Consider the following 22803-nt stretch of genomic DNA (forward strand, 5'->3'; position numbering starts at 1 on the left):
CAGGTGACCGTTGCTGGAAGGGAGCAGGAGGGATGGCTGAGCAGGTGTCTTCTCAGCAGAGCTCCCCTTCTCTGTCTCCTGCAGCCTGGTGGAATGGCTGCTGCCAGGTGACCGTTGCTGGAAGGGAGCAGGAGGGATGGCTGAGCAGGTGTCTTCTCAGCAGAGCTCCCCTTCTCTGTCTCCTGCAGCCTGGTGGATTATTATTATCACTTCCTTTGGCAGGGGCTCACGGAGAAGGGCCCCTGTAGATGATTTTAAGGTCCGGGCAGGTACATATGGGAGGAGGCGTTCCTTCAAATAACCTGGCCCCAAACCGTTTAGGGCTTTAAATGTCAATACCAGCACTTTGAATCAGGCCCAGACCTGGACTGGCAGCCAGTGAAGTTGTAAAAGGACTGGCGTAATGTGATCTCGCCGGCCAGTTCCTGTTAGTAAACGGGCTGCTCTGTTTTGTACCAGCTGAAGCTTCCGGACCGTTTTCAAAGGCAGTCCCACGTATAACGTATTGCAGTAATCCAAACAAGAGGTTATCAGAGCATGGATAACTGTAGCTAGGTTATCTCAGTCCAGATAAGGGCATAGTTGGTATATCAACCTAAGGTGATAAAAGGTGCTCTTTGCCACTGAGTTCACCTGTGCCTCAAGTGACAGTTCTGGATTAATAGCCTTTTACCTATTTGAGATAAACAAAAATAGTATAATTTATGCCATATAGAAACATAGGAAGTTGCTTTATACCAGGTCAGATTATTTGTCTGTTTAGCTTACTCAAACTGGGTTTACAGGGTCTCCCTTATCTCCTGTTAACTAATCCTTTTACCTATTATGTAACCCCTTTACATAAAAAGCTTGTGCTCTTTCACAAAGCTATGGTGTCTCCCCTCCAAGGTCTCAAGTTTTTGTTTATTTGTTTGTTTTGCACACTTTGAAGGGATTGGGCCCGTTTAGTGCGGTGACTATTCTTCCAGACAATTTGTCCATTAAAGATTAGATCAGACCATTTTTTAACAATGGAAACTAAATGGCATTGAACTCCAAGTGCTTGGAAAACTGGTGGTGGTGGTGATGGTGAATCGTAGAGTACAGACAATGTGTAATCATTTACTATCTGGAATTGTCTTTCTTCCTGTTGCAATAAACTGGGATTATATATTTATTTATTTATTTATTTATTTATTTATTTATTTATTTATTACATTTTTATACCGCCCAATAGCCGAAGCTCTCTGGGCGGTTCTAGGTTCATTTGAGCTCTGTGAGATTTAACTAACTAGTGACCCACATGCATCTCACAAAATCTCTATAAGCTTTGTCCTGTATTTGTAAGCTGTTATGTGAAAACGATTATTAGGCTGATTATTGGCAAAGTTACAATTAGAATGGAGTTGACTAGTGAGTAGAGCATCAAAACCAAGTGAGACATTTGGCTAAGTATGCAAATTTGGAATGTTCTACCTAGGGATGTCAGAGAAATCTGCAAAGGATTCAAAAGACATCAGATTTCTGTGGATCTGACCAGCTGACCATTTCTTTTCTGAGTTGCATGGATTCCACAGACTTGCAGACTTTTTTTATTATTATTGGGATGGGGGATTTGCGGAAGTGCACATTTGTGCTCATGCATGTTAACAAAATGAGCATTTGCAAATGAATGAACTTCTCATACAAAAAATTTGATTCTATCAATGAAGAGATGATGGAATGAAAGATGCCTGACAATCTGCAAAACACAGATAGAATGGATTTAACAAAATCTATACTGTTGGGTAGTATCAAAATGTTACTACCCAATATTGAAACCATGTTCTTGTGAAATTACTTGTCAGTATCTTTAGGGACATTTCCAGAAAGCTTGTATTATTATTATTATTATTATTATTATTATTATTATTATTATTATTATTATTATTATTTTCTTTCTTTCTTTCTTTCTTTCTTTCTTTCTTTCTCGGTCATGGCGGGTTTTTTTAGATGAACATGACAGGCTTTGCTAAGTCATGCCGTCTTTTACAGTTTCAGGAATTTCCTGACAATTGAGCATGTTCTAATTATGACTGCTTTCTGGATATTGGTATGGATGTATTTTAATAGGCCCAGTTTCTGAAGGTTTTCTGTATAGTTTTTTGATGTGATGCCGGTGACTGATGTGACTAACGGAATAATTATGACCTATTATTTATTTATTTATTACATTTATATACCACCCCATAGTCAAAGCTCTCTGGGTGGTTTACAGAGATTAAAACAATTAGCTTAAAAAGATTGAACATTAAAAATCAATATACAAAATTTAAAAACAAAATCATAAAACAGCTAACATTTAAAACAAATTTTAAACACTCAGCCTGGCCAAAGCTCATTTTGGAGTAAGTTAAAAACTCAACATGTCCTGTTAAATGCCTGGGAGAAAAGGAAAGACTTAACCTGGTGCCGAAAAGATAACAATGTTGGCGCTAGGTGGGCCTCATCAGGGAGATTGTTCCATAATTGGGGAGCCACCACAGAAAAGATCTTTGCCCTTGTTGCCATCCTCCGAGCTTCCCTCAGAGTAGGCACCCAGAGGAGGACCTTAGATGTTGAGCATAGTGTACGGTTAGGTTCATGTCGGAAGCGGTGTTCCATCAGGTATTGTAGTCCCAAGCCGTGTAAGGCTTTATAGGTTAAAACCAGCACATTATTATTATTATTATTATTATTATTATTATTATTGTTGTTGTTGTTGTTGTTGCACCAACAATGTACTTGGTGCTGTACAGAATATACAAATAAAATAGCAATTTTATAAATCAGGTTCAGAAACGTACAGGCAGCCAATGCAAGCAGGACAGAGTCAGTCATATGTTCGGACTTTCTGGTCCCTGTTACCAATCTGCAGCATTTTGCACTAGCTGCAGCTTCTGAACCATCTTCAAAAGCAGCCCCACATGGAGTGCATTGTAGTAATCTAACTTGGAGGTTACCAGAGCATAGACAACTGAAGCCAGTTTATCCCTGTCCAGATAGGGGCATAGCTGGGCCACCATCTGAAGTTGGTAGAAGGCACTCTGTGCCACCGATGCCACTTGCAAATGTCTTTTGTAGGGGATCCAGAAAGCTTTCCTAAAGTTTTGCATTTCTGTTTCAGGGATATTACGTGATCTAGCAGTACAATATCTGATCACTAGGAGAGTGTGAAAGGGACCCAAACCAAGTACATGTTGGATGGATGGATGACACTCAGTCAAAAAGTATGATGACCCAGATTCCCAGAAGGGATATGGACACTGATTTAGAGGCAAAGGGACAAGTGGGATCAGGAGTGTCACTAGCTCAGTGTGCAGATGGTGGAGCAGTTCAGGCACTGAGGAAACGTCTAGGGAGCTGTCCATGGTGCTGAAGGAGCTGTCTCTAACTTCCCTTGTTTCCTGATTATGGTTGACCAGTTACTACACAGTCTCTGCCTGACGGTCCCTTGCTCTTGCTAGTTGGTCTGGACACTGTCCAACTTACTCCCTCCAGGTTAGCCCATGGGCTCATCCTTGTCACTACAGGACACAAAGCATGTTATTTGTGCTTAAGGCAAGCTGCGAGGCTACTGAAAAAAGAGTGGAAAATATGTGCTCTGATCATTTCAAACATGCCTAATGAGTGTTTCCACACACCCCAAGCTTGTCTGTGTCTTAAAGTATTCAAATAATTTAGACTGAGGACTAGGGTTTGGTGAGAATTTTGCTCCACAAATTTCTCTATAAACAGGCTGGAAAGAACTTGAGAATTAAACAAAAAACAAAAAACGCAGGAGAAAGCAAAGTGGACTGATTTGTGAATCCATGCAGAAAGCTTTGATTTCTCAGCTCATAAAGGTCTGGGTGTGAATCCCTGTTTATTCAGCCATGATTGTGGTGCACCTCTTTTTTTCTGACAGGCTCCCCATCTTCAACAGCTATATGGCAGGCAGATACAGCATAGTCTTCTATATGCTGATAAGAGCAATTAAATTTGTCCAATGCAGATGGCTGATATTTTGCTCATTTAGGTGTTTTTTTTAATAAGAACTTATTACATTTCACAAAATTCTTCAAAAATGGAAAGAAAATAATGATAGTTTAAACATTTGAATGTGAGAGAAAGCAAAACTGTCAAGATTGTCCAGGCCTATGAAAATGCAAGCCCTTGCCCCCTGAATGCTAAAATGGGAGTGATACATTTAGAAGCTTAGGACTAAACTAGATGCTACATTTAAACAAAGCATGCAGCTGATCTTCAGGGCCCTGATCTGGATCAGGTCCACTCTATGTGGTTAGGGTAGGTTTAAACCTTTCCTTTCAGCCACCCCTCCCAAATTCACCCTTCTCCTCATGGGGTCTTAAAACCTCCATTGGCATGCTTATTTCAAAGTAAAATATGTAATTAATGTAGTATCTAATTCAGCCCTTATTTTTGCATAGTTGTTGAGTTTGCATGCTTTCCATATAGAGTCTCACTTTTTTCATGCTATAGTTGGATTACGCATATAAGCTACTTTCTGAAATGTTTGTATTTTTTTTCTTTTATTGGTATCACATTGGCATTATGTCTAATTTTAGATTGCAAGGCTCAATTATAGCCAGTTAGGCCCAGCTCTACCATTAGGCAGACTGTGGGCCCCCTGATTTCCCCCCGAGTTCCCTAAGCTAGCCTGCTGAGTTCAGCTGCAGTGGAGGATGCTGTCGCATCACCAATGTTGTAGGAGGTTTCAGCAGCCGCTCTGGTCGAATTCTGTATGTGGAATGCCATCTTGCCATTCTTAGTAGGCAGCAAAATGTCTTGAATATTTCCTTGGTTCATTTCTGCTTCCTCGTTTTGCAGGCAACCGAGGGCTGACACAGATTCCTTAAAGAACTGTGTGTAGTTGCGTTCTTTCCAAAAGCCCCACATCCCGCACCCTCCCTTTCTGAATCTTTTATTCACATGGTTGGCCTGAAATGCAGCTCCTTCTGAAACCGCACTGCCCTGAAATGCTTTGCCATTAGCCTCACTGATCACAGTGAGCTTCCAAGAAAGCTGCTTTTGATCTGCTCTGCTTTTGTTTTGCCCTCCAGAATCTTGTATTGAGATAAGTTTTACTCCATGCTTACTTGCTTAGATTGCTTTCCTAGGGGGATTCAAAACAAAATGTTCCAGCAAAAATGGTGATGCAGCCCTCTGAAATATTTAAAGGATGGAAGTCAAAAATACATGGAAGTGTGTGTGTGTGTGTGTGTGTGTGTGTGTGTGTGTGTGTGTGTAGAAGATTACAGGAACTTGAGCAATAGAACAGCTTTTCATCTTGTCTCAACCCTAGAATCCCTCTGGCCTTTTGCTTGTGACACCTTTTTGCCAGCTTGATGCTAGTGCACTTTCTAATGGCACATCCTTGTACAAGTATTTCTCCTGATGTGGGTTCAGGCAGAATGAATCTGTTAAGATCTATAGCCTTTCTGCAGAGCAGCCCCCTGAACTAGAAGGGAAATTTCCTGTTTTATTATGTAATCTTGTCCCTTGGTTTTAAACGTAGCTGGAAATATAAACATCAAAGATTAAATGCACAGCAGCCTTGCATTTCCCTGCTCTCTGGGAATGGAAGGCTTTTAGAGGAATGTTCAGCTGGCTTTTATCCTACCTCAGGCAATCTAGAGAGACTTAAAAGAGAGTTGACGAAGCAAAATTCAAAGCATTAACCTGCTTGGGCAATTTGTGCCTGTGCTTCTGGCCTTTTACACGACTCTCTGCGCATTAATTCCAGGGATCACTGCTGTCATAATCTGGCAGAGTTTTGTGAGTTGGGCAGAAGCTGGAGCTCATGTGACTTTCTCACATGTGTGGTCAACAGCATTATCTCCTCCAAAGATCTGTGGCAAATTTGAATTGACACTGCATTTTAACATGGAGTTCAAAAGTGCAATCAGTCAAGAAGGTCAGGACTTGCTTCTCACACGGACCCAGCAGTTAGCAAGTTGGCATGAAAAGACGTCTTGCCAGGTATAAAATTTCCATTGGTGTGAGGCAGTGGCCTGGTTCACACAACACACTAAACCATGCTGCTTAACCACAGAATGGTTAAGGGAAGCAGCATGGTTTAGCATGTTGTCTGAACAGGGCTGCTGTTGGTTTGGGGACTAGGAAGAATTAGAACCATATGGTGGCCTGCTTCTTCCTTGGTAAGGTAACATTGGGAATGTAGCATGATCCAGATGGTCTGAGTTAATTCCTATATATATTTATGAGGATCCACGAGTGTTATTTTAATCTGTCGATCTAGAGCTCAGCCAGTTCTAGATCCACAGTAGGCGGAAGTTCTGTGAATATTTTTGTACTCCCATGCATTTAGAAATTTGGATAGTGAGGGGTTAAAGAGCATGAACACATTTGCTGATGAGGAAGGAATAATGTCCCCATTGCCAAAGCAGCTAAGCTAACACCCCCTACCTCTAGTCCAGCTCAAGTCAAGCCATAATATAGATTGAGATGTCCATCTGAATGTGCATTCCATGGAAAACAGTTAATATGGATAGGTGACATCCAGAAGACACTTTAGAAACTAATATACAGAGTGCCTGCTTCCGGTTATGGAGGAGTATGTGTTGGGAGGGAGACTGTGTGCATGTGTGTGTGTGTGCGTGCGCGCGCTCAGAAGTATGCCCTTGGGGGCATTTTTTGATGTTTTACTATTTGTTGCCAATGTATATAAATTAAGTATTTGTGATGTTTAAATGATACTTGCCCTTTAAGATGTGTGTGCTGTGTGGACTCCAAATGCCAGGTTGGAAAGTAGTTAAACCTAGTGGGAGAGAGGGGAGAGAAAGTGAAGTGAATGCTGATTGGCTGGTGGTTCAAAGGTCTGGAATGGTTGTTAGTAGTGAGTGGAGGAGTTAAGGGAAGCAGTAGAAGAGTGTGTGTGTGTGTGTGTGTGTGTGTGTGTGTGTGTGTGTGTGTGAGAGAGAGAGAGAGAGAGAGAGAGAGAGAGAGAGAGAAAGCGGGGGTCTGTTGAAATTAGGGTCTGCTGAAGAAGTTAAGATCTGGGGTTTGTCTGTGAAAGCTCTAGAGAGAGTGTAGGAGCATCAGCTTTTATTATTTTGGGAACAGAGTGATTAGGAGGGGAGTGTGTAGAATAGGGGGTAGAGTAGGCAGGATTGCAAATGAAACTGTATGAAATAAACTAGCATTGAACCTGATGAAAGCATAAGCTTTGTAACTGCATAACCTTACTTATTGTTAATTAAAGTTATTTCTGTTTCCTAAACTGGAGTGGATTCTTGGAATACATAACGTTTGGTACAGTGTTTAATGGTGTCAGCGGTGAAGGAGTAGGGAAAATATAGAGTGCTGGGCTGGCTGCTATGAGGCCAGAAAGGGTCAGTGAGAGTGAGGGTGCAGCATTCTGATGTTCCACCCCATAATTCGGATCCTTTGATTTAATAAGAGAAATAAAGGAAGACCAAAGGGGGTGGCATCCCTTAGCCCACAATCAATACTGAATAATAATAATAATAATAATAATAATAATAATAATAATATATTTCTTACCTGCCTCTCCACTTGGATCAAGGCGGGGGACAACAGTGAATATAAAACACATTAAAAACTGATTAAAAACATAGCACACATGATTAAAATATCCTTAAAACATCCCTTTTTGACCCTGTGGCCCTCAGGGTCAAAAAGGTTGTGCATTCCTGCCTTTATTATTATTATTATTATTTATTTATATAGCACCATCAATGTACATGGTGCTGTACAGATAACACAGTAAATAGCAAGACCCTGCCGCATAGGCTTACAATCTAATAAAGTTGTAGTAAACAATAAAGAGGGAAGGAGAATGCAAACAGGCACAGGGAAGTGTAAACAGGCACCGGGTAGGGAGAAGCTAACAGTATAGAGTCAGAACAAACTCAATATTTGAAGGCTATGAACACCTACATTGCTGCCACGTCAAGCAGCAGCATGGCTACTCCTCTCCATTTCTGGGACAGAATGCTCCTGAGGACATTGCTACATCATGAAATAGTGTCATTCTCTTGGACATTATTGGCAAGGGAGGAATATATGGCTGCCCCCATTGACTACAGTGGGACAGCCATCTTTTTTTCTGCCAAAGAATGCCCCAGAGAAAGATGTTGTGTCCCATCTATGCAGCAGAACAACCAAGCTCCTGCTTGAAGCAGTGCCAAGTTGTTGTTGTTGTTTCAGTTTTGTGATAAAAAAAAAGATGTCGGCGGGGGGGAGGATGGCTTGGCTACCTTAGAATCATAGAATCATAGAATAGCAGAGTTGGAAGGGGCCTACAAGGCCATCGAGTCCAACCCCCTGCTCAATGCAGGAATCCACCCTAAAGCATCCCTGACAGTTGTCCAGCTGCTTCTTGAAGGCCTCTAGTGTGGGAGAGCCCACAACCTCCCTAGGTAACTGATTCCACTGTCGCACTGCTCTAACAGTTAGGAAGTTTTTCCTGATGTCCAGCCAGAATCTGGCTTCCTTTAACTTGAGCCCGTTATTCCGTGTCCTGCACTCTGGGAGGATCGAGAAGAGATCCTGGCCCTCCTCTGTGTGACAACCTTTTAAGTATTTGAAGAGTGCTATCATGTCTCCCCTCAATCTTCTCTTCTCCAGGCTAAACATGCCCAGTTCTTTCAGTCTCTCCTCATAGGGCTTTGTTTCTAGACCCCTGATCATCCTGGTTGCCCTCCTCTGAACACGCTCCAGCTTGTCTGCGTCCTTCTTGAATTGTGGAGCCCAGAACTGGACACAATACTCTAGATGAGGCCTAACCAGGGCTGAATAGAGAGGAACCAGTACCTCACGTGATTTGGAAGCTATACTTCTATTAATGCAGCCCAAAATAGCATTTGCCTTTCTTGCAGCCATATCGCACTGTTGGCTCATATTCAGCTTGTGATCTACAACAATTCCAAGATCTTTCTCGTTTGTAGTATTGCTGAGCCAAGTGCCCCCCATCTTGTATTCTAAGGAAAGACCATGAACCCCTGAACATTCTTATGCCTCCCAACAAGTTTCCAAATGCCTTCCTTGTGAGGGATGAATTGTCCTGTTAAAAAGGGTGGGTGGGGTATTTGGTCCAACTTGGCATAATATACACAGTCATTAAAACAAATCAGTGACATACACAGAAAAACAACCTTTAGCAGACAAACTTTGCTACAAGGATTGGTTTGGGCAGTGAACCCATTACTGTTGGCTAAGATAAATTATTTTTGTTGCTGTTCAGTTGATCAAATAAAGCAGGGCATCAGTGTGACACAAAATCTCACAATGTTGCACTGGCAAAATACAGAGACTTGCATTTGGCTCCTACTATTAAACGAGAGAGAGAGAGAGAGAGAGAGAGATTTACAATTTCTTTTAAAGTTTACAAGTTTGAAACAGCTGAGCTGTCAGAACTGTGGCTCTAGTTTTGGAAGATGTTTTTGCAGTACAGTTTGTGTGATCTGGAAATGTTACTCCTTCTAAAATCTCATTTATTTCACAATCTCAAAGCAATTTCCTTGAATATTATTGGTATAATAGTGAACCGTGCAGGCTAATTGGAAAGTAAATCTCTCAACCAGTCTGAACCAGCCCAGAAGAGCAGGGAAAGCTCTCATCTCTAGTGGTAGCTTACTAAAAGGGAATGAAGCAGATGCTTCTTCATTTGCAGATTATTTACACATTGGTGCCTAATGGTACCTTCAGAGCTAACTCAATCTATTACATCAGTGCTTTTTCTTCACATGGATGCTAATCCCAAGCACCAGAAATCTTCCTGACAAGTCTTTGCTAATCTCCAGGCAGACACTGTGCTGCTTTTCTAAATTAAAAAGGCCCATTTATTTTTAATTGTGTCCCACTTGCCTACATAATATGTTGAAAGTTTTAGTCAAATATAGAAGCTCTGCTTTGCACAGCAACCAAAGCTGTTTTGTAAGCCTGTCAGAACTAATCTGAAAAATAAAGCACGTACACAAACACACACACACCAGGGACATCCAGAGATACACAAACAGACATATCCCCCTCCAACTCTTGGGAATCACTGGTATTTGCATTGCCCAGTAGCCGCATTCCAGAGCTCCATAGGTGCCCTATCACATACACAGAGTGCCTGTGCAAACTCTGGGCAGCTTTCTTCCTTATGTAACTGGTAGACACACTGTGTTCCACTCATGAGCTTTTGAGTTCACTTCCTGGGATCAGTTCCTCAGTGAGGGGAGAAGTTCTTGGATAATCTGAAACTCAATAGAGCTCCTGAGAATGTCAAGAGCTACTGGGCTGTAGTGACTATATTGTATTCTTTGGTAAGGTTGCATTTTTAACTCTCAGCTTACATTTAAAGACGAAACGTATAATGTATTAGGGAATTGTTACACCATCACGTGGGAAGAAATAGCATTTATTCTGTGGATCCATTTCACACCAAAATGATTGACTAAAAAACAAACCCACAGTGCAGTAAGGTCTCATGTGCAAAGTCCCTCCAACTATAGGTTTTGACAGCAGTGGCCATGTGATGAACTAGAATGTGGATTCACATATGCAGGCAATTTTATTCCTGTAAACATATCTAATAATTAATAACTCTCCCTCACAGACACAGTACATAAACACATACACACACACACAGAGAGAGAGAGAGAGAGAGAGAGAGAATCACAGGACGGGGGCCGGATCTACACTACTGCTTTAAAGCGCTTTATAACAGTTATAAAGCGCTTTAACTGCTTTAAAGTGCTATAAAACTGTTATAAAGCGCTTTAAAGCAATAGTGTAGATCCAGCCTTGGTTGGGATGTATTTTCAGAGCAGAAACTGGAAAACCAAACATGTGTATACCTGAATTCCAAAGATAATCTTAAAATGTAATGTTAATTCACTTCTTTCCATAATGAAACCCTAATTGTGGCTTGGAAATGGATGTTTGGAAGGAACAGAGCACTCATACGTAACTCATAACGCCGTGCAGTGCCTGTGGTAATTGTTGGCAGCTTTCCTCCTTACATAGGTGTTTTAAATTTGTAATTTTGCATTGCTGCTGTTTTTATCTGGTTGAGCTTTTATATTGTATTTTATATTACGGTTTTATACTGTTGTTTTATACTTTGAATGGTTTTAATTTTTGTGAACCGCCCAGAGAGCTCCAGCTATTGGGCGATATAGAAATGTAATAAATAAATAAATAAATAAAATAAATAAATAGCTCTCTCACACACACTGTGTGTGCCACTCATCAGATGTACAATTTTAGAGGTGTCGGGTGCCTTGCTATAAATGGTGGTTCAGAGAGCTTGACAGCATATTCAAATGCTGGGTCTCAGATTTGAAAAGATATTTGTTCAGATTCTTAATGAATACTATAAAATATAGCCATGCAAGGGAAAAAGATGTTTATTCTGTCCCCCGCAAGAGCATGCTAAATAATTCTTTTCCACAATGCAGTTAAGTCAACTGAACCTGTATTTGTTCATTTATTTATTAAATTTATATCACAGCTTTCCACCAAATGTGGTGCTACAGGTGCTAACAATGATAAAATAGAGATTAGAACAGACTCTCGGCTAAAACATGATATAGAAACAAATCAGTTCAAAGGATTATTAAGGACACAACAATAAAATACATAGTCAGCGTGCAACCTGTTCAATCCCTTTCAACAGTAGACTAGCATACATGCCAAAGGTCTGCATGAATTAAAATATCTTCTCTACTTAAACAGAATGTCCACATTCTAAATCATCCCCATTTCCCCCATCCTTTCCTTCTCTGTAAAAACAATTGCTTGTTAGGACAGCTGGTGTTAGATCTGGGTGACTACGTGCCATGTGGACATTGTCAGTTGTGCCAAAAAAAATTTACCGACCAGTTATCATCCAAAACAGTGACCCATGTTTACTCTAGCTGTTAAACATTTGATTGTGAGCAGTCCTTAAGAGCAATTGATTACCTGCAGGGGAAACTTTCAACCAATTTGGAGCATGCATCATAGGTTTTACTTCATTTCTTTTCCTATCCATCTGTTGTTCTGACACCACTCATTATTGAAACAAACAAGGAAAACTCTTAGGACGTAAAACATGCAAAACACTTTGCATTGTACAACCTCCTGTTATCTTGAAGAGGACCCATTGAATTTGGTTGATTCCAGATTTTTACTCATGCCTGTGCACATTAGATAAAGGAGTGTTTAAGATGCTAATCTTCCTGTAATAAGCAACATTGATTGGTTAACTGTAATTGGTTATTTTCTGTCAACAGTAAAGGTGGTGATTATAAAAGATGAATTGATGCCCAGAAAATTCTAACAGGTGTATTTTCGTTCTTCCCCTCAGTCCATGCCGGAGGAGATATGCAAGCATTGCTGTATAGGAACCTGTTTGGGCTGGATCTTTCATGCTATTCCATGGCCCTCTACCATGCACAGCTTCCAACACAGCCTCCTTTGAATGGTGGGAACTTCAGGAGAAACACTGCCTGACCCAACAGCTAGGGATGTGCAAATCAGCAAACCCCGAGTGTGATGGAATTCACCGAATTCCATCTTGAAGCTCAATCAGTCTCAAGTCTGTATCAGATTGTGAGATTTGTCTGTTTTTCTTGTGGCCTGAAAACCCACATGTATTTTCATATGTATTATTTCAAATGTGCACATCCATTGTGTGCATGTTTGAAATGTACACATTCTTCTCCCAGTGATTAAAGTATATTTACGTGCTGTTTGAACCCAGTCTATGTTTAGTTTTATGGAGCCAGTGTCCCCAGCCTTTGCCTTGAAAAATATTTGAGTTTTGAATGTTATTTTGTACTTATTGGTTCTTTGCTATTACGATTGGAGATTGGGACTTTTCATTGATGGCTCCTGGGCAGTAAAACAGCCTGGTTTTTAGATGCCAGGTAAAGACTCCTATCCTTTATAGACTGACTTAGGATAGGAATAAGCCTCATTGAACACAGCGAGGCATTTCTGAGTAAACAACCATAGGATGGTGCTTTGAAACTGTTTAGATTGCCAAAGCTTCTAATGAACAATGAGGTTTTATTGCTATTTTACTGATTGGGTATTATTCTTTTATTTTAGAATAATGTCATGATGTTTTTATATCTTTAATTTCTGCTTCATGATTTGAAACTACCTTATGAATTCCTTGGGTTGGAAGGCAGGCTAGAAATATCTCAAATAAAATAAAATAAATGAAGAAAAATTGATGGAGTTGCAGCTGTTTTATCAGTACAACCAGAATCACTGGGCAATCCTATGCATGTCTACTCAGAAGTAAGTGTCCTTGAGTTTAATGGGACTGTGAATAAGTGAGTATAGGACTGTAGTCTAAATATAAATGGAGAAAAACAGAGAAATATGTTTACTAACCCAACATACTGAGTGTGTGTGTGTGTGTGTGTGTGTGTGTGTAGGCAGGCAGTGATCCTTGATGTGCAAGTAATATTCCTGCTTTCATCTGTGAAATGTTGTCATTATAACCACATCCATGTTCTTGGGTACCTCCAATTCATTTTAATTGAACAGAAGAAGTTTATGGTGGTTGGTTATTCTTTTCATCTGGAACTTAATTTTGCCAGTTGAGTGTTCAATGTTAGGCATAGATAGACTCATTATTTCTTTGTTTTTAATCTAATTCTTCATGAACAGACATTACTTTCACTAATATATGTTTAGGGAATTGCTCTAATTAAGTATAATATATTAATTTAAGAACTCAAGGTTTTGAAGATCCTGGCTCAGGCTAGTCTTATATATTCATGTTGTACCTCAGTTGAGATTTATGTTATTGAAATTTGAGGCTTTTTTTGAAAGATGGGGAGTCCATTCTTACAACTACTGGAACATTTTCAGTCTTCTGTAAATTAAATGAGTGAGAAACATGATAAGAATAGGAAAACACTTTCCACACTGAAAAATGTTGTGCGAATGATTAAAAATCAGTATACACCTTTTGGTGAACCCTCTTCCCTCCTTTCCAGTGTGTCCATAGTCATGCATGGATAGCCCAGAGAAATTGAAGATAATGTTAACAAGAACATTTCTGTACCACCCAATAGCCAAAGCTCTCTGAGCTATTTACAAAGATAAAAAAACCATTAAAACACATTACACAATATGTAAAAACATATAAACATATAGAAACAGACTGCACACACAGAGACAACATATATTTAAAACCATTGTAACCATAAAACAAATCCAGGAGCTGATTAAAAACTCATCAGATGCTGCAAAATGCCTAAGAGAAGAAAAAGTTCTTAACCTGGTGCCAAAAAGATAACAATGTTTGTGCCAGGAGGACCTTGTTGGGGAGATCGTTCCATAATTGGGGGGCATCATTGAGAAGGCCCTCTCCCTTGCTGCCACTTTCCGAGTCTCACTTGGAGGAGGCACCTGGAAGAGGGCCTTAGATGCTGAACAAGGTGTACGAGTAGGTTAATGTCGGGAGAAGGGCTCCATCAAGTATGCAGTCACAAACTTTTTAAAATTCTTGGGGGGTGGGGAGAGGACAACCAACTGCCCCCATTCTGCAAAACAGCACAAAGCTAGTATATGCTGGGAGAGGGGGCAATTGGCATCTGAGTGAATATGGCTAATATTCCTTTCCTGGGCAAGGTGCTTGAGCGGGTGGTTGCAGGACAACTCCAGGCACTCTTGAATGAAACGGATTATCTAGATCCATTTCAATCGGGTTTCAGGACTGGTTTTGGAACGGAAACTGCCTTGGTCGCCCTGTGGGATGACCTCTGCTGGGAGAGAGACAGGGGGAGTGCGACCCTGTTGGTTCTCCTGGACCTCTCAGCGGCTTTCGATACCATCGACCATGGTATCCTTCTGGATAGGTCGTCTGAGCTGGGAGTTGGAGGTACTGTGTTGCAGTGGTTCCACTCCTACTTGGATGGCCGATTCCAGAAGGTGGTGCTGGGGGATTATTGCTCTGTGCCGTGGCTCCTAAGCCATGGGGTTCCGCAGGGCTCTATTTTATCCCCTATGCTGTTTAACATATACATGAAGCCGCTGGGGGAGGTTATCCGGAGATGTGGACTGAGGTGTCATCAATATGCGGATGATACCCAGCTCTACCTTTCCTTTTCATCAAACCCAGGTGAGGCAGTGACTGTTCTGAACCAGTGCCTGGGCACGGTAATGGACTGGATGAGGGCTAACAAACAGACTCAATCCAGACAAGACGGAGGTACTGTTAGCGGGTGGTTCATTTGTCTGGCGAGGTGATGTTTGCCCTGTCCTGGACGGGGTTGCACTCTCCCTAAAGGATCGGGTCCGTAGTTTGGGGGTGCTCTTCGATCCAGAACTGTCACTTGAGGCACAGGTGAACTCAGTGGCAAAGAGCACCTTTTATCAGCTTAGGCTGATATACCAACTGCGCCCTTATCTGGACAGTGATAGCCTAGCTACAGTTATCCATGCTCTGATAACCTCTCGTTTGGATTACTGCAATGCGTTATACGTGGGGCTGCCTTTGAAAACGGTCCGGAAGCTTCAGCTGGTACAAAACAGGGCAGCCCGTTTACTAACAGGGACTGGCTGGCGAGATCACATTACGCCAGTCCTTTTACAACTTCATTGGCTGCCAGTCCAGGTCCGGGCCCGATTCAAAGTGCTGGTATTGACATTTAAAGCCCTAAATGGTTTGGGGCCAGGTTATTTGAAGGAACGCCTCCTCCCATATGTACCTGCCCGGACCTTAAGATCATCTACAGGGGCCCTTCTCCGTGAGCCCCTGCCAAAGGAAGTGAGGCAGGTGGCTACTAGGAGGAGGGCTTTCTCCGCGGTGGCACCCCGGTTGTGGAATGAGCTCCCCAGAGAGGTCCGCCTGACGCCTACACTGTACTCCTTTCATCGCCAGCTGAAGACCTTTTTATTCACTCAGTATTTTAACACTTAATTTTAACTTAAATTTAAATTTTACTGTTTTAACTCTGTATTTTAATCTTATAATCAACTTTGCTGTGTGGTTTTATCCTGGTTGTTCTTTTTATATTGTATTTTGTATTTGTGTTTTTAACTTGTTGGTTGTTTTATGATGGTTTTAATTTTTGTGAACCGCCCAGAGAGCTTCGGCTATTGGGCGGTATAGAAATGTAATAAATAAATAAATAAATATGTGAAAAAGGGACTGGGGTTGCGGTTGGGAAGAGGGTCAGTTCTGCTCCTCACCCCAAAATACATCATCATCCTTTTCCATTCTTGCATCATCCCCCCGCCCCTCCTGCACCAGTTTGGCTGTGATGGCTCAGGGAAGTGATTTCAAACTAGGTAGAGAAGGAAGGAGACTAAGGAGGTGATGATAAAAAAAATGGGCAGAGGAAAGAGAGAGAAAAATGAAAGCGAGAAGAACTGGAATGGAGTTAAACTTCTTCCCTTTGTAGCACGCCTCCTTCATTCACCAAATTTTCTAGATTTTATTAACCCACTCCTAGTGAGCTTTGTTTGTAGTTGTGGCCTATTGTCAGCTAATGAATCCAAACGTATACGAGTGCTAATTGTTCCATGACCAGCAATGGAAGTTCTGGCTGTGCTTGTGGCATTCATTTGCTGGGTCACAGCCGCTAATGTTTAGCTGTGATTTCCAGCACATTGCAATAAAATGTCTAGCAGGCATGAGGATGACTTCTTGCTATCAATATCTTTCATCCATGATTAATGATGTAAACAGGACTCCTGGATGCTATGGACAGCTAATGTGAGCAGGATTTGACAAACTGCAGTCTTGCAGAGTCTTCTGGAAGTAAGATTGTTTAAAAGAGAGCTGCCATAGTGAATTAGACAAGTTTGATCACTAATCTGGCATTGAAGTATAGGATGTCTGTGGAGAAATGTAACAGGAGCTGGATAGACATGGGATAATCCTTCCTTAGGTTCATTTCCAGCTTGTGGTGGACAGAAGGTTAATTGCACCCCAATTATCTTAGCTCATTGCAACTAATGGACCAATCCTCTTCAATTCATGCCTATCATTCATGGGGGTGCTCTTGGGCAAGTGCCAATTAGCTAAATAGTCCAACAGGCATTTTAACAGCATTTAACAATGTTAAGTTTATTTTTAATAGAACTCAGAATTGTTGTGCTTAAATGGATACTGCTGTTTTTATGTTTCTGATTTTTTAAAAAAATTGTATACTTTTTAATGTTTACCATTTATAAGTGTTGTCAACCGCCCAGAGAGCTTCTGCTGTGGGGCGGTATATAAATGTAATAAATAAATAAATAATAAGATAAAATATATAAACTGGAAGGAGCAAAGGTCTAGTGAAATGCGTTGGAAAGTGAGAAAAACTTGTCTTACGCTGGAAAGATTAATGTCTCCCAAAACCACAGTAGAAAATTTGTTTGTAAACTAGTGCTGGGCCGAAATCTGTGCCCCATTTTTGGCAACTTTGGGCTTTGCTAGACCTACCGCCGAATCCAGCGGTGAAGAGGGGCCAGGCTGCGCTAGAAGTAGCGCAGCCTGTAGGCCCTGTCTACACTAAGGCGCAACAGGGCCGCGGAAAGCCCCGTCGTGTCCACCATTTTCCCCCCTTAAAGCGTCCGTGTGCACAGGAGCGCACCAACATCAATATGTAATTTTTTTTAAAAAAAAATAGGTTTCCCCTTCCCCCGATTCCCCCCCATGACCTCCTCTGGCCTCCGACCCCCCCCCGTCCCAATGTCTATCTCTTGCCACCCCTTGTCCCCACTTGCTGTGTCCTGCTGCCACCACCGCCAGTGTTCCCAGTCGCTCTGTCCTGCTGCTGCTGCCGCCGTCACTGTCCCCAGCTGGCGTTTACTGTTGTCGCCAGGTCCGTCCTGTGATGCATGCTGTCGCCACCCGGCTGGACATGGCAACAGCACACATCACAGTCTGGACATGGCGACAACAGGAAACGCCGGCTGGGAACAGTGACGGCGGCGGTGGCAGCAGGACACAGCAAGCGGGGACAGGGGGAGTGGCGAGACATGGATGTGGAGACAGGGGGAATCGGAGGCCGGGGGGTCGTGGGGGGGAATTGGGGGAAGGGGGCGGGAGCACTGTGGCCCGTCCGCCGCTTTTCCCGGCTACTCGCGCGTAAGTGCGGTAGCCGGGAAAAGCGGCGGAACGGTCCACACGCCCGTGGTCCCGGCCTCAGCCCAACCTGAGGCCAGGACCGTGGGAAAAAACAGGCTAAATGGGGTTTCACTTACCCCGTGCCCAGGTTTTCACATACTTTTTTTAAGTGTAGCTGGTTGCTGAGGGGGCTTCTTCCTATTTTTTAGTTTTTCAGAAACAAACAAACAAAAAACCCACTCCTTTCCTCCAGCATTTGGATGAGCCCAGCAGTTCTTAGTGAATGCTTATTGGAGCCCATGTGACCTCACCCTCTCCAGTAAGCATTCAGGAAGAACTCCTGGGCTCCTGAAAATGAGTGGTTGTTTAAGAAAGAAAGACCACTCAACAACTGGATACATTTAAAAAGGTATGTGGAAAACCTGTCCCCCTCCAAAATTCTCACCTCTCCCAGCCTCTTTTGCCCAAGTTTTCATTCCCCCCCCCCTCACAAAATGCCGAAAATTGAATGGGTGAAATTTTCAGCACAGCGCTATTATAAACTATGGGATATCAACAATTGGTACTGGCCTGTATCATGTTATTTTGTATAAAATATATTTTACAGGAGATTATGTGGTCATGGCAGTCTACTTCGATCTAAGCCGAAGGATGGGCTACTTCACTATTCAGACTTACATCCCCTGCACACTCATTGTGGTGCTATCCTGGGTCTCGTTTTGGATTAATAAGGATGCTGTTCCAGCCCGAACATCTTTAGGTAGGTTATTGCTTGATTTTTTCTGTTCTAATTGTTTGTGTTCCTAAAGCACTCTTAAATCTGCCATTCCCGTTTATAAATTTATAACATTTATAAATGTCATAAATTCAGAAAATTGATTAGAAACTTTTTTACCCATCAATTTCGCTAACCTAATTGGGCCCTTTGCTACAAAACAGTGATATCCCACTGTATAACTGGAACACCTATTTGATTTTATTTGGTATTTTATCCCCTGCCATAATCCAAATTATTTCCAAGATGGCTATTAACTACCATGAAATTTCAGTAGAATTAAAATCTCTTTCTTTCTCTGCCTGAATTTTCTCTTTCATGAAATTGTGTCACTCACTTTTGTCTATGGATACAGCAGCTCCACAACATGAAAAGCACAGGCAGCATTTGACACTTGACCGGAACAATGAAACAGTTGAAGCTGATGTACTGCAGCCTCATCATCAGCCGAAACGGAAAATCTGGCTCTTTTAGTTCAGGCACTACTGCGTGTCAGTGTTGCCCTGTGTTTTACAAACCTTGCCATTTACAATGCTGTGACACTTCGTTCTTATACGCCAGAACGGACTCGAGTGAGATGTTTACATGGACCAGTGATCATACATAGATCTTAAGCGAAAGATGGCTATTTGGAAGCTCAGTTAATCAATATTTGTAAATGCATTGGAGAGGCGAGGAGAGAGAGGCAGCACTCTCAAAAACCCAAGGGCATTATTATGATGTATCACTTACCTTGTCCTGAAGCACTGAGGCCCCTGCTTGTGTTTCTCACAGGAATTTCACAGATATATATCATGGTTAATACACAAACACCTCTGCCAGCCTTAGTCAGCTGCAGCGTACTGCTGCTGCTGCTAAATCCCTCAAGTGTCAGGCACATCCCATAAGGACTTCCTGCTAGGAATGTTAATCTGGAATTGAACAGTAGGGGGCTTTTCCTGAGCATCCTCCCCCATTGAAAGCATGCATGATGGGGTTATTGGGTTGTGCAAACCAAACATGTGCTGAATATCCCCCCTCCATTTTTGGGCAATTCTTGGAGGTGGAGGGGAGGGGACAGAAGTGTTTTTTTAAGAGATAAAAGCCCATTATGCCACTTCATACACTTATTAAGGTCAGCACACCCCTTGCCTCTCCCTCACTGCCCCACAATGAGACACTTTATCGATGTTCTCTTCTTCCCCATGAAAAAGGCAGGGGAAAAATGCCTCTTTTGTAGGGAGTGAAGAATTTCACAAAAGTAAGAGGCAGGGGTCAGCACAGCATTAATGTACATTGGCTGCATGTTTGGGAGCAGCATGAGAAGGCTCCACCTATGCATGTACTGACATAAGCACATACTCCCCCTACTTTCAGAAGAAACTCAATTTCTTCATGCAGTACACTGGACATAGTTCTTTTTACTCAGAAGAGAAATGTGGCCTGAAACCTCCTGTCAGATGCATTTATTATTAGAATTATGCTAATTCTATCAGATGCTGTCATGATGAAATTCTGTCTTGTGGTTCGTCAGTGCTATCCATGTGTAAGCTGGATCTGAAGTGTTCAAAGATGTTTGTGACAGAGTTTTCCCCCCCAAAGGGGTTAATGCAATTAAGAATGCACAATGTGATATAACAGAGGGGATAATCATACTTTGGAATCTGGATTTTCACCCTAAATCAATGGAAATAAGGCCAGAATCCAAAGTGTTGCAGGCAATATTACCCCTGTGCATGGAAGCTTTTTGGCTCCTACCACCACAACCACAAGTAGATTCTCCTCTAGAGTCCCCTCCAAAATCCCCTAAGTTTGGGGGTCCACTGAAGTGGCACCCTGTAATGCCAAAAGGCTAGCACTGAGAAAATGTGCCTCACACGTATCCACAGAAGCTCTTTCTACTGATGTTCACCACCATTTTATGTACCTTCCCAACAGAAATTATATTGCGAAAGATATCCCTATTCCCCCCCCAAACACACACACACACACACACACACACACACACACACGCTCACTGCACTCCAAAATTTGCAGCAAGGTTCAACTATTTGGCCCTAAATAGATAGGCTCATGAGTGTGAGCCTGTGAGCTCGCGTTTCAGAAACAAAAAAAAAGAATTACGGGTTACATTCATGGCGCTTCTCCTCTTCCCAAGCTCTCATGTGTTGTCTTTCTATGTGCATAGTCTAGCTCTGTAATTATACGCACACTAACGTAGAAGTAAACCCCATCATAGTTCTTGATTCTTTCATGTAGTATATGCTCAGACTGCATGACGTATTTCAGAACCAGCTACTATGAGACAAAATAATGCCCCCCTACCCTGCCAAATTGATATGGATGTGCAGGTGGGGCAGGAGGAGTCAGCAGTTTTGCTTCCACTCCGTTGCTAGAGTAGAGCACAGGCCTGAGGACTGACACCAAGCTAACTAAATGGCCTCATACCAGTCAGCCAGTGGGGAGGTAATACTGGCATGCCTATTTGAGGAGGTCACACCTCCTTTGTGGTCTCAGTCTGAAGCGGAAGCCATCTTCTGGACAGGGCAGGGTTAGCTGGCACAGGATGGAGCCAATGGGGAATTAGAGAGTTCTCTTTTTCTAGTTGGATAAGGGAAGGATGCTTTTTCGCCAACTCTGCACTACTGGAAGGTTGAGAGATATTTATTTTGACTGGTTTAAACTGGTACACTACAGTTGAACTAGTTGAAAGTCCATGTCAGCATGGATGCTAGTAGTCTTGTTCCTTTCCTGCTTTTCCCCCCCTCCGTCCTCACCATAGGGGGGCTCATGAATAATGCAAATGTGGCTCATAAATAGTGAATCTCCCCTCTGAAACATGCCCCTCCCCACGCACCCCGATTGGCTGCCTCCATCCTTTCCTCCCTCCTCAGCATGACCACGTGGCTGTATCTGGGGCCTGCCTTTGTGTCACACTGATTGGCTGAGCAGGGCTGTGTGTCATCCCACTGGCAGAGGGACTGCCCTGCCTGTTTTCTTGCTCTCACCTTGGTAGCAGGTAACCCCCAACAAGAAATAAGAAGGCCTGTCAGCTAAATAGTTATTCCATTACAGATCAATTAGTGTGTTTAATCAAAGTATGACCCTTAGCTCAATCCCTTCGCTGTCTCGTCTGTTTCATTTGTGGGTGAAGGGGCAATGAGGGTCATCACCTTAAATAGTAATATATATTTTCTGAATATTTTTGTCCCTTTCCTAGGTATTACAACTGTCCTGACAATGACCACCCTTAGTACCATCGCTCGCAAATCTCTGCCCAAGGTCTCCTATGTGACGGCAATGGATCTCTTTGTATCAGTTTGCTTCATTTTTGTTTTCTCTGCGCTGGTGGAGTATGGGACTCTCCATTATTTTGTCAGTAACAGAAAGCCAAGCAAGGATAAAGACAAAAAGAAGAAAAACCCTGTATGTATTTTGTTATGATGTGAACTGATACCCTTGTTTTAATTATGTTTTCCAGAAGGAAACACTTTGTTGTTTTGTGCAAGGTTTGCTTGATGACCAGAGAAGGGAAGAGAACTGCAGATCGCATTACTGTATTTATGCTCCCACCAGCCCCAAACAGGGCAGGCTTTAAAAGCCAAATTACTTTAGAATACCCAACGCATGGAAGGGGAGCAGAGGGGCAGGTATCTTTTATGTGCTTAAACAGAATGCAGAATGGTTCCAGTTGGTTGGAAGCAGTGGGGCCAGAAGCAACTTCAGGTGTGCATCCATTGGGTAGTATCCAATGTTAGTCTTACTTAGAGTAGATCTGTTGAAGTGACTGAGACTTAGGTTAGACAAATATTGTATACAACCCATAATTTTGCCAGCCTCAATTTAAGTTGCAATGGCAACAAGCATTGGGTGGGTGCCATGGCAACAAGCAGCTAGGTCACACTACCAATGACTCCTCCCATACAAGCACTACGCAGGTTCTGAGGAGTACCTGACTGGATACATTTTTGTTTAAGAAGGCAGGCCTGTTACCGGGTGTTTACAGGGAATGGGC

General features: G+C 42.3%; 1 protein-coding gene across 2 annotated transcripts in view; it reads left to right on the forward strand.

The window, feature by feature from the left end:
* GABRG2 (gamma-aminobutyric acid type A receptor subunit gamma2) overlaps positions 1-22803 on the forward strand; it is a 91216-nt gene that overhangs the window by 63576 nt on the left and 4837 nt on the right. For both annotated transcript variants that reach the window (XM_063120555.1, XM_063120556.1), the window contains exons 7-8: positions 18642-18794; positions 22009-22214. In XM_063120555.1, coding sequence (XP_062976625.1) covers positions 18642-18794; positions 22009-22214 — 359 coding nt within the window. The remainder of the gene's footprint in view (positions 1-18641; positions 18795-22008; positions 22215-22803) is intronic.

This window comes from Elgaria multicarinata, chromosome 3 (assembly GCF_023053635.1).
Source record: "Elgaria multicarinata webbii isolate HBS135686 ecotype San Diego chromosome 3, rElgMul1.1.pri, whole genome shotgun sequence".
In the NCBI taxonomy this organism is placed as follows: Eukaryota; Metazoa; Chordata; class Lepidosauria; order Squamata; family Anguidae; genus Elgaria; species Elgaria multicarinata.